Source organism: Cnephaeus nilssonii (assembly GCF_951640355.1).
Source record: "Cnephaeus nilssonii genome assembly, chromosome: 12".
Classification (NCBI taxonomy): Eukaryota; Metazoa; Chordata; class Mammalia; order Chiroptera; family Vespertilionidae; genus Cnephaeus; species Cnephaeus nilssonii.
In genome coordinates, this window is record NC_137083.1 from 9,799,083 (window position 1) to 9,823,290 (window position 24,208).

The 24,208-nt window shown below is 42.5% G+C and overlaps 1 protein-coding gene across 5 annotated transcripts in view; it reads right to left on the bottom strand.

Annotated features, from left to right (window-relative positions):
• CREB5 (cAMP responsive element binding protein 5) overlaps positions 1-20,448 on the bottom strand; it is a 396,562-nt gene extending 376,114 nt beyond the window's left edge. For 2 of the 5 annotated variants that reach the window (XM_079785887.1, XM_079785884.1), the window contains exon 1: positions 19,079-20,434. In XM_079785887.1, the coding sequence (XP_079642013.1) occupies positions 19,079-19,132 (54 nt within the window). In that variant the 5' untranslated portion in view covers positions 19,133-20,434. Of the gene's footprint in view, positions 1-19,078 lie in introns of all 5 variants that reach the window. The other 3 variants (XM_079785886.1, XM_079785885.1, XM_079785888.1) reach the window with 3 other exon arrangements.
• Positions 20,449-24,208: the final 3,760 nt, after the last annotated feature.

Below are 24,208 nucleotides of genomic sequence, written 5' to 3' on the forward strand. Positions count from 1 at the left end.
TAACTGGTGTTTTCATGTTCATAGCCATTTACTGCTCTTTAAAAGGTTATAAAGTATTATTATTACCTCCATTTTACAGATAAGGAGACTGAGACTCAGCAGATTTTATCACTTCCATGAAGGCAAGGACCCTCTCTCTGTTCACCACTCTTCCCCAATGCCTAGTTCTGTGGCTAGCACTGTAAACACTCAATACATATTTATTTAGTGGCTGCGTCCTACAACAATGTTATCCATAAAGATGGTGCCTTTTTGTCATGAAATTCCCCAACTGATGCATACGTCAATCAATCTCTCTATATACTTACACAAATATGTATTATTGGAAACAGTATATGTGTTTCCCAAACAACACAGGTACCTCTAAAAGCTCACTCTAGTTCTAAAGACAATAAAGAGATCATTCCCGAATTTAACCCTATTTTTCATACAGTTCTACACTGCCATGGACAGAGACCTAGAGCTCTTTTATGAGCTAACAACCCTTTCTTAGTAAATCAAATCTCTTCCCTCACATATCAATTCTTATTATCTTCCAGGATGAGACTGGAGACAATAGGCCTTTCTAAGAGCCACCAAAGGAAGTCAACAGCTGGCTCAGATCCCCTCATCACCCACAGCACTGCCATCCCTCCCCATGCCAGGCCTGGCCTCTTTCCTCCCATAAACATGGCAAGTGTAATAGGTCTTGTCAAAGGTCACTATAAAATAACCTCGGGAGATGTTAGATAGAGGTGTCCACAGAAATGCAACAACGTGCTGACAAGGAAACAGGAGGTAAGGGGATTTTGATTAGGAGGTTTATATAAGACTTAAATTCCTTTTCTTTTCAAAGTTTCACACTCAAGCAATCATTCAATCTTCAACCACACTCCAGCAGCTTCTCCATATTACCTAATAAAAAATATTTGTTCACAAAAGATACTTGGAGCCATTAAATAATCAATTGGTCTCCATTTTAAGAAGTTAAGAAAATCATTAGGCATGATTACTCTTGGAATCGTATGATTACAAATAGAGGAACTGCAGTATATCATGTGTAGAGTAATAAATTAATACCAGTTATCTAACCATTTGGCAAATATTGAAGAAGTATCTGTGATGTGCCAGCACTACATGCTGGGAAAGGGATGATGAACCAAACATGCATGATCACTGACATTTCAGATTTTAGAATCTAGTGGCACATATTGATTTTAAATTTTTAAAGATTAAGTTAAAAAACATATAAAGTGATATAAATTTGAAAATTGAAAGTGCTAATGAAGGGAAAGTTCAGGATAGCAGGAACATTTAACAGGGAGACTGAATTTACATTAGGGATACAGTGAAAAGCAGGAATGATCTATACAGAAGGGACAGCATATGCAAAGGCCCTGCAGCTCATAAGGCTTGGTGATTTCAAGGACCTGAGATTCCAGTGTGGTTGGGGCACATTGAGTGAGGAGCTGTGTGTTCAGAGATGAGACTGGCCTATCTAATGCCAGACTGTGATTCTGACACTTTTCATGCCTGTAGCCCAAAGTCTTTTCCCTGAATGCCAGACTCTGCATCCCACTGGTCTACTGGACATCTTCTCACACATAACTTGTCCCAAACTGAGCTCCTCGTCGCCTCTACCAAACCTGTTCCATCAGCCATCTTCCCCATCTCAGTTGATGACAACTCTATCCTCCTAGTATCTCACATTAAAACCTAAGCATCCTCTGACTTCTTTCTTACCCTCATACCCAGCCTGTCAGCGTGTCCTTTTGGCTTTACCTTCAAAATAAACCAAACTCTTCCTTACTGCCTCTCCCATAATCACCCACTCCAGGCCATCACCTTTCTTACCTCCTAACAGGTCTCCTTTGCCACCCTCATTCATAACATAGTCCGCAAGCCCCTACATGATGTAGCCACCCACCACCTCCTACCCCTTCCTCACTGCCTCTGTGTCTGCTTTCTTGCAGCTAGCTCCTCAAACTCACCAAGGCCTTTGTACTAGCAGCTCCCTTTGCCTGAAAGCTCTTTCTCCGGGTCTCTGCAGGAACTGCTATCTCACTTCAGCAGCTCTCTGCTCATATCACCTTCTCAGAAAGGTCTTCCCTCACTCCTTCATCTGAAAAATGAAAGAGCATGCTGCCTCTACATAGCCAGCTTCATCTTTCTTTTTGGCACTTACTGCTCAATGAAACGTTATATATTTACTCTTTGTATAGAGATTTTGTCTGCTGGTTCACTGCCATAACCTTAGAACCTAGAAGAGTTCTAGCTGAAAAGAGCAAAGGCACACATTTAATGATGCTCTTTGTTGGGCTATCACATGACCATCTCCAGAAGTCATTCTGTAATAAATTACAAGCTCCTAAAAATATATTGAGTATCTAACGTATTACTAAGATTGAGGCTCTGGAGAAGTAAGAGAAGGAGCGAGAAGTCAGGCTAGCAAGAAGAGGGAAGGAGGGCAGGCGGTAGACAGGTCAGTGTCTAGTGGAGGAGGGAAGCCCTGAGTGCCTGTGACAGGCACTGTGGTGGGACAGAATGTTCTAGAGAAAGAGGGACAGAAATAAAATAAGTGTGAGAGTGCCCAAGACAAACTTAGTCTCTTTCCCAATTTTGCCTATGCTCAACTCTAAAGGAAGGTGTTTTTTGTTTTTTTTCAACCAGCATGAGGGGAAAGAGATTAAGGTCTTCAGAGTATATATTTATTTTGCCCAAAGATTGGTCATGTGTTTTTTTATATAATCATAAAAAAATTCACAGCAAACTTAAATGTCAAACAATAAGGGGTGGGAAAGAAATTATGGTATAGCAACTCAATGGAATATGACGCATAATCATAGTTTTGAAAACTATGTAGCAACATGAAAACATGTCTGTGGTGTAGTTAAGTGAAGGAAGCAAGAATTTTAAAATGTGTCTCTTGCCCAGCCGACACTCAGTGGTTGAGTACCGACCTATGAACCAGGATGTCATGGTTTGATTCCTGGTCACGGCACATGCCAGGGTTGTGGGCTTGATCCCCAGTGGGCATGCAGGAAGCAACCAATCAATGATTCTCTCTCATCATTGATGTTTCTCTCTCGCTCGCTCTCCCTTCCTCTCTGAAATCAATAAAAATATATTTTTTAAATGTGTCACTACTCTGATTAAAGCCATTTAAAAATTATGTTCACCTCTAAACAAGGAATGAAAGGGCATGTGAACATGAAAAAAACAAAAATTCCTTAGAGTTGTGAGATCCTCTGGGATTTAGTCATCCCACCTCATTTTTTAATTTCTAAAATATTATTACAATAGTTTTTAAGCTGCAGGGACATCCATCAATATACCAAGTCTCCGTAGGCAGATTCTCCCAGGAACACTCAACAGACATCCAGAATCTTATGCTGGTAATAGGAAATTCATGACAAAGAACAATGTCCAAGTAACCCGTAATCAATTCACTCAGGATTAATTAAACATCTATCATGTGTAAGGGACTATATGGTAGATTCTATGAGGGAAATCAAAACTGAGCTGTTATGGAGTTTACAATCCAGGGGAGGGAATTTATGATAAACATAAAAATAAGCTCAACAGAAGATAATTTTTTTAAAACCTTAAGAAAAGTCTTAAGAAAGCACTAAGGAATTAATTTCTCATTCAGTTTTTGGTTTGGGGGGATTATGTTTCCAGGGGCAGAAGGTGAGGAGTTAGAGGAGAAGGGAGTGCTGGGTGAGGACAGGAGAAGTTCCAGGGAAGAGGAGAGTCTGGACATGGTGGAGAGACACTCAACACAAACAAGAGTTTATTATGGGTCTGGCTTGAATGTGGGGTAAAACTACAGGGATGCTGGCTGCAGTTGCCCTAGAGCCGTGGTCGGCAAACTGCGGCTCGCGAGCCACATGCGGCTCTTTGGCCCCTTGAGTGTGGCTCTTCCACAAAATACCACGGCCTGGGCGAGTCTATTTTGAAGAAGTGGCATTAGAAGAAGTTTAAGTTTAAAAAATTTGGCTCTCAAAAGAAATTTCAATCGTGTACTGTTGATATTTGGCTCTGTTGACTAATGAGTTTGCTGACCACTGCCCTAGAGGCCTGAAAGAGATGCTGGAAGAGGCTCTTGAGCAGGGAAATGAGATGTTCAGAGCCATAAAGTTGAAAGATTATTTTGTAGCCAAGATGGAAAGAGTTGAGCTTGGGAACCAGACAAAGATGGTTCCAAATTCCAACTTCTCCATTTACTGGTTTTGTCACAGTAACTGACTTGCCCTTTAACTTCTATGCCTCACTTTACTTATCTATAAAAAGGAATAACTTCATCTCCTTGTTAATTTTGTTCTGAAGGTGACGTGGTAGATCAAGAGAGTAGATATTGGTCAAGGCTCAATAAATAATCATGTTACCCTTAACTTCCACTTCATAGAAGGAACTGCTTGAGAAGGAGACAGGGCAAAAGGAAAAAACTAATAAGACATTATTCAAGTGGGGGGGGGGGTCGTCTACAAAACTTGACAATGACATGCTCATGATGGCCAAGGGAAAAGGCAAAGTCCATGATTATCATGAGGGTTCAAGCTGGGGGCACAGAGGAGGATGGAAGCCTCCACTGAAATGAGTGTGTCACAAGGAGAAATGGTATGAGGATGTTAATATTTGAACAATTTAAAAATTAAGGAACAGCAGCAGTCCATCTAGGAGGAAATAGTCAGAGAAAATTGGAAATCAGGGCTCGTAGCCTGGGAGAGAGATATGGGATAGAGACACATATGACATATGTGGTATGATTTTTAGTAGTTGCCTATTCCTATTGCCAAGGTTTATAATACACCTACTAACTTTGTTTAATGTTCATCTTGATACATGTAGAGAAGTTGCTGGGTTAAATATATCCCATTTGTCATATATTCTAACTAAATTTAGCATCCTACATTTTCCCCCATGATATATATTTTTAACAGCTTTTTTGAGATATAATTTACATATCATACAATTCACCACTTAAAATGTACAATTCAATGGCCTTAGAATATCTACAGATTTGTGCAAACATCACCACTATCAATTTTAGAACATTTTCATCATTCTAAGAAGAAACTACATATCCCTTAGTTGTCATCCCAAGCCCCCAGTCCCACCCTCAGGTTTAGGCAAACACTAATCTACCATCTGTCTCCATGGATTTGCCTAATCTGGAACTTTCCTATAAATGGAATCATATAAGATGTGGTCCTTTGTGTCTGGCTTTTTTCTTAGCACAATATTTTGAAAGTTCATGCATATTATATCATGTACTAGAAGCCCGGTGCACGAAATTCGTGCACGGCGGGGGGTTGTCCCTCAGCCCAGCCTGTACCCTCTCCAATCTGGGACTCCTGGAGGGATGTCCGACTGCCCGTTTAGGCCCGATCCCGGTGGGCCTAAACGGGCAGTCGGACATCCCTCTCACAATCCAGGACTGCTGGCTCCCAACTGCTTGCCTGCCTGCCTTCCTGATTGCCCCTAACCGCTTCTGCCTGCCAGCCTGATCACCCCCTAACCACTCTGCTGCCAGCCTGGTTGATGCTTAACTGCCCCCCTGCCAGCCTGTTTGCCCCCAACTTCCCTCTCCTCTGCCAGCCTGGTCACCCCTAACTGCCCTCTCCTGCAGGGTTGATCACCTCCAACTGCCCTCCCTTGCAAGCCTGGTCCCTCACAACTGCCCTCCCTTGCAGGCCGGGTGCCTCCCAACTGCCCTCTCCTGCTAGCCATCTTGTGGTGGCCATCTTGTGTCCACATGGGGGCAGGATCTTTGACCACATGGGGGAAGCTATATTGTGTGTTGCAGTGATGATCAATCTGTATATTACTCTTTTATTATGTAGGATAGAGGCCTGGTGCATGGGTGGGGGCCAGCTGGTTTTCCCTGAAGGGTGTCACAGATAAGGGTGGGGGTTCCCTTGGGGTGTGGGGCGGCCTGAGCGAGGGGCCTGTGGTGGTTTGCAGGCCGGCCACGCCCCCTGGCAACCCAAGGGGAGGCCCTGGTATCTGGAATTTATTTTCCTTCTACAATTGAAACTTTGTAGCCTGGAGTGGAGCCAAGCCTGGGGCTCCGGCAGCCATTTCTGTGGCAGTTAATTCACCTTCTACAATTGAAACTTTGTAGCCTTAAGCAGGTGAGCCCGGCCAGGGTGTGCAGAAAGCTTTGCTTCCCCTGTTGCCGCCGGCAACCCTGGCCTGCTCTCTCAAGCTCCATTCTGCTGCCATTTGTTTGAATTTGTTTACCTTCTATAATTGAAACTTTGTAGCTTGAGTGGAGGCTTAGGCCTGCAACGGCTATGGAAAGCTTGGCTTCCTCTGTTACCTGGGAAACCTTGCTCTCTGTGGCTGTAGCCATCTTGGATTGGGGTTAATTTGCATACTCACCCTGATTGGCTGGTGGGCGTGGCTTGGCTGGTGGGTGTGGCTTATGTAGCAGAGTGATAGTTAATTTGCATATTACCATTTTATTAGAGAGGATTAGTAAGTACTTCATTTATTTTTATGACCAAGTGGTATTCCAATATATGGACATACCACATTTTGTTTATCTATTCATCAGTTGATAAACTTGGGGATGTTTCCACATTTTGGCTATTATGACTAACCCTGTTATGAACATTTATGTACAAGTTTTTATGTGGACATATGTTTTCATTTCTCTAGGTTATACCTAAAAGTGGAATTGCTGGATCATAAGTTTATGTTTAACTGTTTGAGGAACTGCCAAACTGCTTTTCAATCCCACCAGCAATGTATGAGAATTCCAATTTCTCCACATCTTCATCAACATGTGTTATTGCCTGTCTTTTTTATTATAGACATCCTAGTGGATGTGAAGTGGTATCTCACCATGGTTTTGATTTGCTTTTCCTGATAGCTAGAGATGCTGAACACATTTTCATGTGCTTCTTAGCCATTTGCGTATCCTCTTTGGAGAATTCTCTATGCAGATCCTTTACCCATTTTTTGTCTTTTCATTATAATATGTTTTTAAAGCACAGAACTTTTACTTCTGTGTTTTCATTGTATAAAACAGAGATAGCACAGAGGTATAAATGTCCATCAACAACTAGAAAATCAGAATTTTTTTCTTCCTGCATTGAAACATCTATATTCAACTTGGTATGTGTGTTCTGTTATGGGAACTGGTGGCTTTTGTCCTTGTCAGTAAATATTAGCACATCAAGACAATGATTGTTAAGCCTGGCAGAGTGACAAACTACAGTTGTATTTAATTCTTTGTTCTCAGGGTTAAAAGTTGTGTTGCCTTTATGGCATTGCTCTTTCACAAACCCTAGGGACAAATTCAAGGCCAAACCAAGGTCAATGCCCACATTAGCAAATTCATTAATCAGTGTAATATGTATACATCTGTTTTAAAGTGCAGGGTTTTTTTTTTCTTCTGTGTTTTGCTGCCTTTGTCTATTCCTGGTAATGTGTGAGTCCACATATCTGAAGATTTATTCCAAGTTTTTCTGGGGTTCCATCTATTTGGAAACTTATTTTTAACATGGTTTTAAAAATGTCTGGTTATAATCTACATCACTCCCAATTGGTCAGCTCCCGTGGGGTCTCACTACTACTTGCCCTGGGTATTTTCTTCTTGCTGGGCATACCTGCTGTTACGGGTTGAATTGTGATCTACCCCCCCCCCCCCCCACGTCTCCAGTGTCTTAGAAAGGGACCTAATTTGGAGATAAAGTCTTTCCGTAGGTAGTCAAGTTAAATTGTGACCTTTATAGTGGGTCCTAATCCATTATGACCAGTATACTTATAAAAAGGATAAATTTGGACACGTAAGGAAGACCATTTGAAGAGACGGGGATGACAGCCATCTCCAAGCCTTCTGAAACAGCCCTCAGAAGGAAGCAACCCTGCCAACACCTTGATCTTGGACTTCTAGCCTCCAGAACTGGGACAGAATAAATTTCTGTTGTTTAAGCTGCCCGGTTGGTGGTAATTTGTTACAGCCCTAGGGAACTAACACATCTGGCCACGCACACCTGAGTGCCAGAGCTGTGGTTGCCTGGCAGGTGGATGCCTCTCTCTCTGGAGGGCCTTTTCTGTGACAGAAATTATAAAAACGGCACTGCCTTGCAATACAATGGCTGCACTACAGTTTTTAGTTATAGTTGCTCTTCGAGTTTTTGTTCAGTTATTTTCTGTTCTCTTCCAAGGACTCAGACACAAGATTACAGGGCGTTGGGCCAGAAACCCTTCCCTCCTCTACCACCACAAAGAACAACCTGGACTTCATTGCTGGGTCAGGCTTATCCTGCCTGGCTCCCTCTTCCCTTAGAGTGAGTACAACTCCTCTCCCTTTCCTTCATCTTCCAGTTAATCAATCCCCTAGTCATATGGATCCTATCTCTTAGATGGCTTTTGGATCTGGCACCACCATAGCCCAAGCCACAATCACCTCTTGCCTGGACAACCACACTAATCCCTAACTGAGCTTTCTGCCTTCAGCCTTGCACCCCTCACCTTCCCACAACATTCCATTGCAAAGACTTATTTAGTGTCAATTCTCCCAGCAAGTTCCGTGAGGAGAGGAACCAAGGAGTCTGTTTTTGATCATGTATCCCTAGTACCTGGCACATAATATGTGTTTAGTAAATGTCTGATGAAGGAAGAGAGGGAGGGAGGAAGGAAGAAAGGAAGTGGGGTTTATATTCCCCTACATAAACTGCAAGGCTATGTATTTTCATTGATCTCAGTTGAGCAGATCCTTGCACTGAAAAGGCAATCAGTCAACACAAATAGAGATGTCACATGATGTGTTTTTCAAATGAAATGATACAGCTTACTAAACATATGACCCATCGAGATCAAACCAGTCTTCAGAAAAGGGTCATTTGGATCTGTGTGCCTAGCTGTTGTCTCCCCTGAATTATCCTGCATGTCAGAATCACATCACACCTCTCCCCCCCTATGCCAGGCCTAAAATACAAAAGTCCTCTCTAGATTTCTGCTCCTCCCATTAAGGCATGACAGCTGCCACACCTAACTTTGAACAAGTGGTCCATACATTCTATTTCTCCATCTGGGGAATGCCTATGAGCAAATCTTATCCCTCTTTTTAAAAAAAAAGAAAAAAAGAGCTAAAATACACCTAACATAAAATTATCCATGTTAACCATGTTTAAGAGGATAGTTCAGTAATAGTAAGTATCTTCACCTGTGACACAACCAATCTCCAGAATTTCTGTTTTTAAAAATAAGCATCAAATAACTAAAACTATGTAAAGGAATATAAGGCTTCCTAATATGTACTAAATTAAAAAAAAAAAAAGACAAAGCATCCATTTACAGCCTTCCTTTTAAAGATGCTCTGATGCTATAGTTTTTGTGCTTTAGGGGGGAAGGGTAAAAATGAACCGTGGGTTAAGTGGTGAACCTGTCCGTCTTAAGAATGTCCCTTCCAAAGGGCATGCCAAGTAATTACATGTCATTTTTTCCTCCCTGGCTTTTGTGAGTGCTTCTGAGCCACTGCTGCCTCCATCCAATGGGCAGACATCGCTGTTTGGTTTTCTTAATGTCTTGAATGGTTGGAGATTAGCATGGGTATTTAGCAAAAAGTACAATTTCAAATTACACGCTGCTTCATGGTGCCAAAACACTGCACACATCGTCTGATGACGTCCACCAGCGCGGGACTAAGAATGGTGGTTGTTAGTCATCTGGCTTTGCAAAGCTGGGAGATGAAGTCGTAAACAGTGTGTGCTTAGACGGGCCTTATTAGAAAAGAAGAGTGTCTTAAACATGGTCTCACATTTTTTAAAAATCTTGTAATATCTTTTAATTGACAATGTGTGTATTTAAATCAATATGACAAATACATTTGCTCAAAAGGAGGAACATTTTATCTATGGGCATTCTCAAAAAAATGATAATCACATTTATAAGTATATATTCTAGTAACACTGTGGTCTTCATTGGCCAAGGTTTTTATTTATATACAAGCTTAACCACCATAACCACATATATGTGTGGATATTAAAATTGCTTTAACTTTAACATTATGCTTACAAAAGGATCCAAAGTAATCCCTCCCTGGCACTGGCCACAGACTGCATGCTTAATCCTGGCTTTTATCTCACCCACTGAAGACATAGAGGTGCAGATAGCAACTGAAAATGGCTAAGTCCAACCTTAATCATCATTAGGAGAAAACAAAAACCAAATTCTCAAAAGCAGATGGCTCGGGCCCAGTGTGAAGACAGTACATTGGTATAACAAGAGCCAAAGTATTTCATTAAAGGTAATTCAGGAGCTAGAACTAGAATCTATCTTGCTCAGTGAATGAATACCTAAACCCCTTTACTTTGAACCCCCAAAAGAGTTGAACAACTTAAATCTTTAATCTCATTGTCACTCCACAAAGTCCTTTAACAGTCGATCACAAATTTGCCTGAGAGAAAGTTTCCCTAGATTCTACCAAAAACACAGGTTTGTAACAGATGTCTCCATGCAACATTTAGTACAGATCCCACATTAAGATGTTGATATACCCATATGTATTTGTTAATCAATCCAAGTACATGTAGCCTAAAGCTGGGACTCAAGAATTATTAACAGAGAAACAATTTAAATGCAAATAATGCATGCATAGAAAATCATCAGAAAGCATGTTACTTATAAATCCATAGGCAAATGCAATAGTAAACACAACTGGAAAATTCCCACCTGGCAGCCACCCAGATAGTGCTTATAATAAATGTGAGCTCTCTTTTCACACTGACCACCCTTCTAATTAACAAACAGGATGCCTACCTAGCCTTGTCAACCCCTCAGCTTCTCCATCTATAAAATGGGACTCAAAGCTGTCTTAATAAATGGAGGGTAAATTCTTCTAATAAATGACATTACAGAAAGCACAAATAGCATCTCACAAAATGTAAAGAAACATGCAGTTTTGTGCCTAAAAATGGTTTTAGGTCATGTTGAAAAGCACATGGTCAGACAGACATGCACTTGGAAACAGACTGCTGTGGGATAAGGAGAGAGGTTCCGGGTGAAATGACTCATGAATGCGGGAATGCAGAGGCTCTCAGCAGCATAAAGTCACAAGGACCTTCCCCGAGGTCTCCTCCCCTCCACAAGCAATGCTGTTTGTTGACTTCAAAAGACAATAGGTGAACAATTTGGAAATCATTATCTCTTTACATATATGATTATTTTTATCCTTTAGTGAATGCACAGCTGGTATATTGTTAAAAATAATTAAAGGAAAACATTCTGGTGTGCATTGAGAAATATTGATTCTTCTACTATTTTAAGGGATGTCAAATAGAATGAAGACCTTAAGTCTAGGGGGCTCTAACTAACATCTTGACATGAGCATAGGGCAAGTTTATCCGGTGCAATGACACAAAGCTTATTAAAACTTAGAGGGAAGAAACACAAGGGAATCCAGATATCTCAAATGCAGTAAGATTTCCCTCCAAAAACAGCTAAAGGCAAGTAGTATTTGGGACAAAAACAGCAAACTAGCAACCTAACTGAAATGTGTCAATCCTGACCATTTACAAAATGGAGGGTTTCTAAGAGGCTATGTGCAAAGCAAACTATAAGTTAAGATTTTGCGGGGAAAGGAGGAGAGCAAACCATTTAAAACATCCATATTTGAAACTTACACAAAATTGAGCTCGTGTGAGGTACAAAGAACTACCTTCTTAATTAATCAATCTATACATTTTAATTTTTATTAATTATATTTTCTTAAATGTGTTTTGTAGTATGCTGCACATCTATAACAACCACTTACTGCCCTTGAACTCTGAATGCAATACTGCAATCCCTTTCCTTAAATAGAATCACAGAGTAGAAGATTCCTTAGAGATCAGTTAGAATTGCAGTTCTCAACCCTGGCTACACTTTAGAAACACTTTTTAAAAATACAGAGGCCGAGAGCTCTACCCCAATTAAATCACAATGGGGTGGAGATATCAATATTTTTTTGAAATAAACACAGGTAGTTCTACTGGGCAGCTAAGATTAAGAACCATTGATACAGAATATACATATGTGCATTGCCTGATGCCATAGTCACTGGTTACAAGTGGCCACGGAACACTTGAAATGTGACTAGTCTGAATTGTGTAGTAATCGCAAAATACACACCAGATTTCAAAGATTTAGTACCCCCAAAAAGTCATAAAGCATCTCATCAGCATTCTTAATATTGATTATAAGTCTAAATGATATTATTTCATATATACTGGGTTAAATAAAAAGTGTTATTAAAGTTAACTTCTGTTTCTTTTCGCCTTTTTAATGTGGCTACTAGGACATTTAAAATTACATATGCAGCTGGTATATGTGGTTCCCACTATTGAACAGTGCTGGTCAAGACCAAAATTCTTATTACAAATGAAGAAACTGAGCAGAAAAGCATACTGAGTTCAAGGCAGCACCTTGGGGATCCCCTCTTCCGGTCTTAGGCTTCTTCTCCTGTTGCCATAGCCCACTTTGTTGCAGAGCTGGGCATGGCAGAGCCCCTGATGCCATCAATCAGATTTTGAACCTTTCTCTCTTTGTCTTGCTATTTTTTCTTCTAAGATTTGATATTAAAATCTATTTCCCTTATGGAAAAACATCCCCTCTCCACTATGCACATATTTTTGATTTGTCATTGTAGGATTACTCATGAAAGCAGAGTAACAAGAATAGGTGTCAAAAAAATAAATCTAGAAAAACATTAACATAAAGAAAATGCAGAGAAGGGATGGAGAGGATTATTAAGGCTTTTAAGATGTAGATGGTCAAGTTCTGGCCTGTGAATGTTTTACCATGTTGTAGCTTAATAAGTAACCCTGGCATTCTAAGAGCCATCTTCAGCACATTATCAGCCTCTCCGCAGAATATAGAGATTTGAACCTATAATATTATCTTTTCTCCCAGAAGGGCTGTTTTTCTAGACAGTGTTGTCATTACAGTGAGGCAAGTCAGGTTCTTCATGATGGAGCGGCACATCACACCTAGGTACCCTAGCTCAGTGCTCGGCAAACTCATTAGTCAACAGAGCCAAATATCAACAGTACAACGATTGAAATTTCTTTTGAGAGCCGAAAACCGACTTCTGCACATGGGCCACGAAGTTTCAATCGCACTGTACGTGCACGCCCGCACGTGGTATTTTGTGGAAGAGCCACACTCAAGGGGCCAAAGAGCCGCGTGTGGCTCACAAGCTGCGGTTTGCGGACCACTGCCCTAGCGGAAATGGACTTTGGCCTCAATACCTTCTACCCTCTGGTGAACAGATTAGCACCTGATCATTTAGAAGCCAAACAGCCTCACTGCTTACTTAAAGAAGAAAATATTGTTTTGATAAAGTGAAATGGCCCTACCAGATCTGGCAAATAAAGACAAAATGTATTTCTTTTAACAACCAGCTAATTCAAAAAAACACACAACAACAACAAAGATGTTTTTTGTTGCATGTGGTTTCCCCTCCTTGGGAAGCCAGCAGAGAGCGACTTGCATAAAACTGGCTGAAATGTATTATATTTGAGAAATCATGCAACACAGGGCTCTTCAGTGCAATAAAAGAAGAAAAGAGACCTGAATTCTGATATAAAGCCTTCATGCAAAGAGCTGGAGAGAAAACCTACAGGCCAGGCCAAACCACACATACAGTAGATGCATTCAAGATTTCTATTGAGATATTCTTGCTCCCCATCCTAAATATGGCATAACCTAAATGTCATCTTAAATCAAATGTTTGGTGCTCTGGAGCCCCCTATGTTGCATGCATGATTTCTATTAGCTATGATTAGTCAGGTTTTGCCAGTCAAACCACAAAGAGCATACTTCCAGACTCAACTCACTTCTCATGTAGTAATATTCACCTCTAAACCCTCTCATTCCTATACACCAACCTGGGAAGATAATAAGTTACAGATGGATCCTGGGCAGAAGTACATCTGCCAGAGTGAAAACACTTGTTGCTGTATTCAACTAAAACAAAGATTATTGATTTTAACTTTAAATAATTTTTCAGATCTCTTCCTCCAAGATGATAAAGAAAAGTTGAGAAGTAAAAAAAGTTACTGCCTTATTCTGAATGGTCTTTTAGAGTATTTTTAGTCCTGTCTGGTTTTAGTCTCAAATGAAATCTGGATGGTGTAGTTTTAACAGGGCATGTCTAATAATAATGGTGAAGAAGAATAATGACCCTCAAATAAGGAGGCCGATATTAGAAAAATTAACATCACAGATATGTAAGAATAAACAGAATAGAAACTATGATTTATATGGTTAGGGCATTTATTCAAAATATCTGATTTTTTTTTAATTGTCTGAAAGGTTAGCGATCAAAGGCTTGAAAAGAGCAGGGATCCAAAGCCACGGGCTGTGTTTTATTCGTGACAAGGGCATTTTTGGTGGCCTGGCTCATGGAAAGAAAACCTGACGGACCTGGAGGCAGAGACTGGGCTTCTAGGCTCCATTCTGCTCTTTAGTTCTGGGCCTTGGGTGAACCAGTGAATGCCACCAGGCCTTAGGTTCTGTTCTTCAGAGTGAAGAGGTTGGTTTATGAGTGAAAAGACCTCCCCCAGCTCCAGCTCTACATATACCACAAGCCTTGCTATCACACCATCAGAATGCCTAGGCCGAAAAGAACTCTTACTCTCTAAAATTAGTTCAAGCCAAACATCAACATAGTAGTTTTCAATCCTTGTTAATTTTAGGGTAGAGATTAGAAATGTAAACCTTGAGGAAAGAGAAGCAAGCAAATATGTATTTTTAAAGTGTTAAATGAACTTTGATCTATTTCTCAGAAAAGATAGTTGGGCAATAGAGTGAGCATGGAGGAAAGAAATATGAAATGTCAGCGTAACATCTTATACATTCAGGAATTTATCCTAAACTTACAAGTTTTATTTTGAAAGTTCCAGAGTCTCAATAGAGCATCACGTTTTTGCTCTTGTTTCTGAAACAGTGTTATCATAATCTAGAAACTTGTAAAAGTGTTCTACCTCTGTCTGTCTGTCTGTCTGTCTCTCTCTCCCAACAATGCAATACTAATGGATCATCAAAAAACACCAATTGCCATTTTTTCCCTAATCCAAAATGTAAAAACTCTTTAGTGAAAACATTAACCATGATGTCATTTTTAAAGTGCCAGCATTTCTTTTTAAAGTAATGCTGCAATATAGCTTATTTAGTTTATGAATAGCAACACAAAAAAGTTCTTTAAGTCTGCTTAGCATATCTAAAGGTGCTCCTTTCTCACACTTAAATATTTGAGGCTATTGTCTCTACACGCACACATTTATTACCTTATCTCAGTTGTATAATTTTCTCAAATAGGATTCAGAGAAATAGCCCTAGATTTGAATTTTTAAACACTAATTTATAAAAGCATTGGTTGATTCCCATAATACAGCTGGTAGTCAAGCTGGACAAGATAATGAATTGACTGAGATCATTGTTCCATCTTCATCCAAGAAAACTGCCTCTAAAAAAAGATCTTAAATTGCTGTAGAAATCCAATTTGTAAGAAGCAAAAGAAGCATATAGATGGGAAACACCAGCATGATCACATTAATTTTGTGACTAACGGCAATGCTTTGAAGTGAAGAAGAAGAAAAAAAAAGATGACAAAAATAATCAGTCCAATAAGCACACCAATGGACATAAGACATGGCGGGGGGGGGGGAAGGTGAGGGCATGCAACAGGGGGTAGGGGAGGCTGGGGGAAGATCAATGGGGAAAAAAAGGAGATATATGTACTAATAAATGTAATACTTTAAACAATAAAAAAATATAAAAAAATAAAAATAATCAGTCCACTCAAATCCCTAATTTTAATTTAACAACACAACCCGAAGAAAACCAACAGCAAATACAAAGTTCACATCTTGGGGATCCAGCCAGTATCACCCCCACATACACAAAATAATTTTCAACTTAATAAGAAGCAAATGCCAATGCTAGGGAAAAGCTGTAGGATGGTGATACATCATTGCTAAAAAGTAGATTATAATAAGAAATCAGGGGACCAAGAACTTGACGTCAGTACAAACAGCCATGGAAAGTCCATGACTGATTGGTTTTGAACCTGTGGTGTGGAAAACTGACAAGTAGTTGTCATGAAAATCTTCAATTCACTGTCATTGAAAAGTTATGAAGGAAAAGTCTCTGGACAAACTACCATTCATTTAACCACCTATTCAAATAAAAGCAGCAATACCACAGAGATAGAGAAGTAAAGGCACAGTTTTCACTCTTTTGGTGGGAATGTTCTAACAAACTATCTGCTCGTGTATAAACTACATGTGGTCACAGCTGACTTCTAATTTCCAGGCAATTTACGGATATCAGCTATTTACATTTAAAAACAGCTTGAAGATACTATCAATTGAGCAAATGTGTTTACTCTGAGTCAAATTGGAAAATAAAAATCGCTATAATCAGTCAGGATTTCAAAAGAACAGATTTATTTAAAGTGCTACAAGCAAAGAAAATGGGAACATTTATAGGGAGGCACAGGTGAGTTCTTTCACTGTCTTCTCAGTTTTAAAACTAAAGTAATAGCTGATATTCAGTCGTTAGCACCCTTCTATGGAATACACAGCTAGGTTTGAATGTGGAGAATGGTATTTTGTTTGTTTGTTTTATTTTTAATTTTTAGGCTTCTTTTTTAAAGAACTCTTTCCTTATTAAAACTTAAGTACTTATTATAGTGCTTCATAAAAGCTCGTGGAAAAAGGGAATTCTTACCTGATACATAAACATGCTCATAAACATTATTTTACCCGGTAAATAATGGTCTTATTCACACACACACACACACACACACACACACACACCCTTCCACACAAAATGCTACCAAGTCCCAGGAAACTGACAAAAGCAACATTAATATTCAGTGCAAAATAGGAATCCCATTTCTGAATTCCATCTATGAAAATACAAGACTGGCTTCATTTAACCCAACTGCAAAGTTCCCTTTCTGCTTAATAAGCGTAATAAACAGCATCTTACCATTATCTGTAGAATAAATTCAGCAACGTGTTGCTTCCTGCAGTCACCAAATCAAGGTGTTTTTTTTTCTTCCTTTCTCTCTAGTAACTTCTTTTTTCACCAGCAAGATTAGGAAGACAATAAATCTGAGTATTTGCCTCAGTATTTCAGACACAAGATTGTGAAACTAGCCCTTAGTAAAAAAGAACAGGTCTGGTATTTTACAATCACTTTTGTAACTCAGAGGTACCTCCTGGACTCTCGTACCTCCTCTCCTCCCTCGTTCTCTACGTTTCTTTTAGTAATGAGACTAATTTTTCCAGTAGCCTTGAACTCCCTAGATTTAACCAACATGGAAAATGTGACTAAAAACTTGTAGAACTGTCTAGCCTCCAAACCTACACAGAATCAACTTTGTTGTAAGTGTTGAAGAACACCTCGCAAGCAGCTACTTGCTCGCTTAGGCTCCTGAACTGCACAGCACAGAACGCCAAATAACAGTGCGCCATCTAGTTAGCAAGCGGCACTCTCCATTCCAGAAGGGGGGACACCTTCAAACCCTGGGAGTTAAGGACTTGTCAGGGTTCAGCTGCTCTGAAGGTCCAATTGTTTATTTAAATAAAAAAAATATATCACTACTGAGATAATCCACATCTAGAGGATATGGGAAAGTTTAGGTTATAATGGCACTACAAACTTTTACATCTAACTTTGATTTACAAGATAAAAGCAAGTTTTAAATTAAAAGGGCTTTCTGTTAATAGAGCTTATTATTCTGAAGACGGGAATGATTTTCTTCGAAAGTTGTCCCTGGGTGCATGCCTATTATCTTTGCCTTTCCCCTTCCACTAATGAGCATTTATCTAAAGAGCCTGTTAATCCTCTGATGTGTGCTTCTGGTCAGAGGTAACAGTTTGAATAAAACCACTAATCACTGATCACTAAATCACTGATCATTAATCACACTCTTCAGTGTCCCTGACCCTGGCCGTTTTTCCCTTTAGGTCTGTGCATCACAAACAAGAAGTTTAACATTTAGATGCACATGTATTGTGTGGGGGTTATACTATTTCATCTCTAGATGGAAATAAATAATAAATACAGCCCCAAACTTGGGGCAGGATTGTCAATTAGACCCCAGACAGGAGTTTCACAAATGCCTACACTATAGCATGGCTTTCACTTTGAAGACAGTAGATCTGATTATAACCAAACATGTGTCCTTCAAGAAGTCCCCACATACTCAGAATGTAAATGTTCCTTTATTTAGCTTTCACCCACTCCAAATCAGAGAGCACCCAAACCCACAGGCCCTTTCATCCAAAACCCTGGTACTAATTTTTTATTTGATTTCTACTGCACACATACCCCAATAGTTTTTACTTTTATCCCTTAAGCAGGTCACATACAGTTGTTTTTAGTTCTGACTCAATTCAATAACTTAGGTATTTAACTTCCTCCTTAAATATAGAAATGGAAGGTTTAAGAGGAAAAAACACAGCAATTCATTATATGGTACTTTGTGTTCCAGGGCTCATTCCCTCACTTTGGAAATGAAACGTTTCATCTTGATCCTTTCAGCTAAATTTGATTTAGTCAGCATCCTCACTACTTCTCTCTTGCACTGAGCAGTTGGCGAAAGACGCTATGTAAAATTATTTTGTTTGCAATGGGTGTGTTGTTTTCCTAAGTCACCACAGGGACACAGTATTATCATAATGTCTCTAAACACTTCCTGAGATGCCTTTGCGATCAGGGCTGGGCATTTTCGCCCTGGAGAAGAGGGCTCGCTGGTGCCTTTCTTAAATAATAGAAAAGGCCAGATTGTGCCTGTGCTGATCAGGTACCATGCTCCCCTCAGACACCAGAAGCTCTCACCCACACTCCAGGGACAGTGATCGCCCCGGGGAACGCAGTAAAAGGCGGAGGCGGGGCCAGAGTGGTAACGGTGTGGGCGGGAGAGGGGGCGGAGAAGGAGGGGTCCAGGAGGAGCGGGCAATAAAGATGCCCAGGGAACTGGCGATTGTACAAGTATGTTGGGGGCTGGGGGTGGAAAGCAGAGTTGCTTTGTCAGCATTTCTAAACCCCCCAACCCTTGAATATCTGAAGCTGTTAATCAAACACTTACTGGCCAGCAGAATGACGTAATGGACCTGCATCCAGCCTTTATTCCTTGACACATGTCAGAGGGAGGGAAAAGTAAAAATCAAACACACTCTGCGGACTCTGACAAAATATACAAGCAGCTCACTCCAGTCCTGGCCTTGAACAAGCATCAAGTGGGGGCGGCACCCGTTCAGGGAAAGTTGGGGAGGGGGATGACAAGGTCTGGGCTTTATCTAGCTCATTAACCCCCCCGCCCCCCACCCTCCAACAAATCTTTAGCAAAGAAGAAGCGGGATACAGCCGGCGGGAGACATCTCCTTGGTTCCTTCACGCGTCTTGCCCCTCTAAGAACTTTGTGAAAAGTTTAAGTGATTCCCCGGAAAATCTGCCGTAGAGGTTCCGCAGCCGTGAACTGCCCCCGCGCCGCGGCAAACGCGGCAGCTGTCACTTGGGGCAGCGGCGGGGAAGAGGTAGTGATGCCAGCGAGCATGGAACTGAGGGTGGCAGGAGGGAACGCAAGCAGAGCCTGGCCACTCTCCAGACTTCCGCCCCCGAAGCAAGAGCCAAGTGCCCTCCGAGAGCGACGTCCCCTCCAGGGCCGTGTGCCCACCGGCTGCGGGCAGCCCTGCCGGAGAGGTGGCACAGGCTCGGCACCCAGGAGGGAACGAGCCCCGCGCACCCGCCTGTCCACCCGCTAGGTGACCCGGCGTCCTCGCCGCGCCCGCTGGAAGTTTGCAAACTTTCTCCGAGGGTTCGACCGCATCGCTGGGAGGTTGGGGACGCGGGGGAAGGTTCCTGGCTCGCCGTCTCCGCTGCCGCCGCCGCTGCCACCGCTTGACCGCACTTCTGGAGGGTTCCGCACCTTGCCAGGTCTCTGGAGGCAAACACACACCCCCGATTCATAACTGTTCCCCGTGTCAGGGAAACACACGCACGCTCCCACACACGCACGCACGCCAGGCGGACACTGCTCACTCCACGTTAGCATCCCTCCAGTCGCATGGCGCCACGGCCACCAAGACGCGCTCCGGGATGGACAAGGCGTGGGGTCTCTGGGGTGGCCTCAGGACACAGCAGAAGTCCACAGTCCATCCACCGGCATTTGGGGCCAGACTTCCCTCTGGTACAAAAACAGATCACCCTCCAAAAAAAATGCTCCGCATCTTTCCTACTCCTTGCCCTGTGACCTGCCCATTGGACCAAGTAACCTCACGGCTGCTGCCAAGAACCAACCCCTGCAAACAAGTACGCTCCCGAGATGGCTCCCTAGGCAAGTGCAACAAAAGTGGCTAAATGCAAAAGCCCCAGAAGTGGCCCAGCCGTATTTTTAGGAACTTACCAAACAAGTGTGGAGAAGGCAAGAGCAGAGCCCGGGTGAAGGGACCACGTTGGACTGAGCAAAGATTACAATACATTCTATTTAGAGTGCATTACATCACCCCCCCGGTGACGTCACGTGGGATTCCTGAACTTCTAAATCATTGCGGTCCGCGGGGGAGGGCGAAGGGGCGGGGCCGGCGCGCTGAGGGGGCGGGCCCCGCCCCTGCCCCGCCCTGCCCCCGCCCCAAGGAGCAGACCCTGGTGCACCCGCCGGAGAGCGCGGCTGTGGCGGCAGCGCAAGCAACAGCTTGCAGAGCCCAGCGCCTGTGACACGGCTCCCTGACATTAGTGGTGTGAGTCAGCCTGGAAACAATCCTCAGGGTTTCAGACAGGACCACGGAGGGGCCTGGTAGCATTTGAAAGGGGTGGCGGTGGGGGGTGGGGAGAGGTGGAGACGGGGTCCTGAAGGGGGGAGGGAAGACTCTGAACATTTAAGGGCAAGATGCTCCCCTCTTCTGTCACCAGCAGATGCCCAGCTCCTTTATGCCTGCGACAGTCGTGACCTGATTACAGTGTTCCGTACATCCTGGCTTCTCAGAGCACTCACTCAAAACTCCTTAATTGTCCCCACCCCACCTCACACCCAAGGCTCAATTACTTTATTGAGCCCACTCACATGGAATACACAGACCCAACCCTGTCCAAGCCCCCCACTTCGTGTTCCTGAGAAGCTGGAAGAAGAGTTGCTTTTGGAGGCGAAAGGTGAATCACTGCTACAGCCAAGTGATGCGCCTGATTTAGATCCAGCGTCAGAGCCGGAACGGCCCTTGGCGATCACTTCCAGAGCCACAGACTGGCAAGTGGCAGAGCCAGAGCCAGAGCCAGAAGGCAGGATCCGGGCGCCTGGTCTGCGGTATCTTCCTGACGACTCCCAGAGAGAAGGAGCCTGGCGTTTTCAGCATGGGCCAGTCACCACCACCATCTCCAGTTTTATTTCCATTCAGATGTTCTCCCTGTGAGGCAGACTCCAGGGGAAGGCACAGGCTAAATGCCAGCCCATTCCAGACTACCTGTCATCCTGCAGCAGCTCGCACTTTGCAAAGCACTCACGCCCACATGAACTCCCTTGATTTGCAAAACAACCCAGCACAAGAAGTGGGGCTAGTGCTGATCATCCCTATTTTACAGTTGAGCTGAGGCAGAGGCCAAGAGGTGAGGGGCTTGCCTGTAGTCACTTGAGCAAGTGGAGACCCTGGTACCACCCCAACCCCTGTTTTTAAGCCCAGACCCCTCTCTGGGCTCCTTTCTAGAACTCCCTGCTCCTGGGGGGATTTTGGTGGTTAGAACTTCTGCTAAGGATGGGAGTCGATGCTTTGCTTAGGAACAGTTTAGCCCCATTAACTAACAATAATTATTCCTGACATTTATGTAACATTTGACATTTATATAGCACCTCTCATCCCAATGCATCATAACCATGACTGTGCAGTTCACCAGAGAATCATGACTGGACTGGCTAAAAACTGTAATGCTTTGCCTGGATTGTCACATACTTCTGAGCTGGTTTTGACATAATATATGGAAGAGCCACAGGCTGGCATTTGTATTTCCTTTCCATTTTTAAGTGTTTAAACAACTCCCTTCCCTTCAGTGTTCCTTGTGACCAGAGAGACCAATGACTTCGTTTCCCACAGCCTTATTCAGAACACTTCACTGAGTTTTCTATTTGTTCTTTTCCACAAACAGCACTGAAGGAACTTGCAGAAGAAGGGCACCCGTCCTAACTTGAATCTTAACCAATAAAACTTTAAATATGACAGCTCAATTACCTGGGCTTACAGAAGGAAGCAACAGTATACTGAGGAACGGCCCCCTTGCTCACATTCCCACTCAATTACCAGGACAGAATTTTCCACATAAAGCAGGTATCTACCTCCTTCTTCCTCAAAGAAAAAGTGTGAGACAGTGGAAGAGCAAAGGTGAAGCAGAACAGGGGTACAGCTCGATATATCAGAGCTCAGTCTGAGAGTTTATCTTTTATTATCAGCTGACAACTAGGACCAAAGAAATAGAATAGGAAATTGAATAAGCAAAGGCAAGGTGATCATCAAATATTTAAAAGCCTTTAGGTAGTTAATCAACAAATAAGCGTAAAACACTTAATCCCCAGTATTCTCTAAACATAAACACATAGATAGGAATTTTAATGCAAGTAGTTCATAAATTTCTAATACTACCCAAATCACTTCTTGTTCTTTAAAAATTATTGCCAACCTTTTGTCTGACATGCTGTCACTAGGTAAACAATGCCCCTGTCTGAAATACACATGAAACTTTTCCAATGACTACCCCAATTATTTGATAATCAGTAGGTTACTGTCAGGCTGCCTAAGTTCAAAACATGGCTCTGCTGCTTGAGTTTTAAATAATCTCTGAGTCTCAGTCTCCTCATCTACATAATAGAAATGGTGGTGATAATAATACTAACACAAGTGGGTTAAGAATTGTGCTATGTGCTTGCCCTCATTTTTATTAATGAAAGTAAGGTGGCTAATGCTATGATAGGAGGGCACTCAGTGATTTTAGCAAACTTGCCCAAATAAAGAAAAGAAGTATGTTTCCCTATACCCCTCCCAGCCCCCACACTAACCCCTGCATGCACCATCTGTACCAAGCAGGCTCTCACCTGTAAAAACATGCCAACAGAGCCCTCGTGTTTGCAGGCTCTAATTTCCTGCATGCCTTGGGCTCACCCAGTCTCTTCCAAGATCTCTCAGAGCCAAGATCCCATGGATGGCGCAGTTCCAAGAAGCAGCCATGCAAGCAGCCATGCAAGAGCATCTCTAGGAGTATCTCAGCTGATGGTGGCCGTAACCTGGGGCATTTGCCCCCTGGTTTCCAGCACCACCTCCAGAAATGCCATTTTACTTACTAGGACTCGGCCCAGTATGGCCTGGGGGACATGAGGAGATAGGCATGATTATACTAGAGTCAAGGTAAACTGTCTGGGGTACCACCATTCTAAGATGTTTCCACATCTACATCACCCCCTTCCACAGGGTAGGGGCACAGGGTAGGGGCACAGGCAAGGAACAAGCTCCTTTTCCCAAGGCACCACATTGCCTGGACTTATGGAGGGGCTGACTGGCATCTGTACTGACCAATGAGAATAGATGGGACTCCTGCTAAGTGGTTAACCCTTTAGTTGCTGGATCATGGGGCAGTGTAAGGGAGAGGCCAGGACAGCTGGGCCAGTGGATAGCACAGAGGTCAGAGCAGCGGGTATTTCCTAACCTCTCTCGAAGAATTTTAATATTTTAACAAATTTACAGCCGTACTAGTTTTACCTACTGAATATCAGGCCCAAGTAGAACCATTCCAGGAATCCTCAGATGGGGGTAAATACTTTAGCCTCTTTCTTTGGATCTAGTCATTTCTCCAACGTTCAACAAAGTTTGGCAGGTCTGCTGAGTGCTGAGGAGATAAAAAAAAAAAAAAGGCGGCGGGGGGGGGGGGGGGTCTCCTAGGCTTCCACAGAAGTTCTCAAACTTAGTAGCATAAGAAGCACTTGGTCAACTTGTTAAAATCAGTCTCTTGGGTCCCACTTCCCCAGGGATTTCAGTTCAAAGGTCTGGCATTGGGTCCGGGATTCTGCACTTGTGATTCTGATGCAGGTGTCAGGGGACCCCACTTTGAGTGACTCTGATTTAATAAATTCATAGATGGGTAGCGACCTGAGAGGAAGCTGAGGAGGGAATAGGAAGAGTCTGCTGCCTGCAACACTAAAAAAAAATGGACCCTCTAGCTGCCTCATAAAGACACACATCCCCCT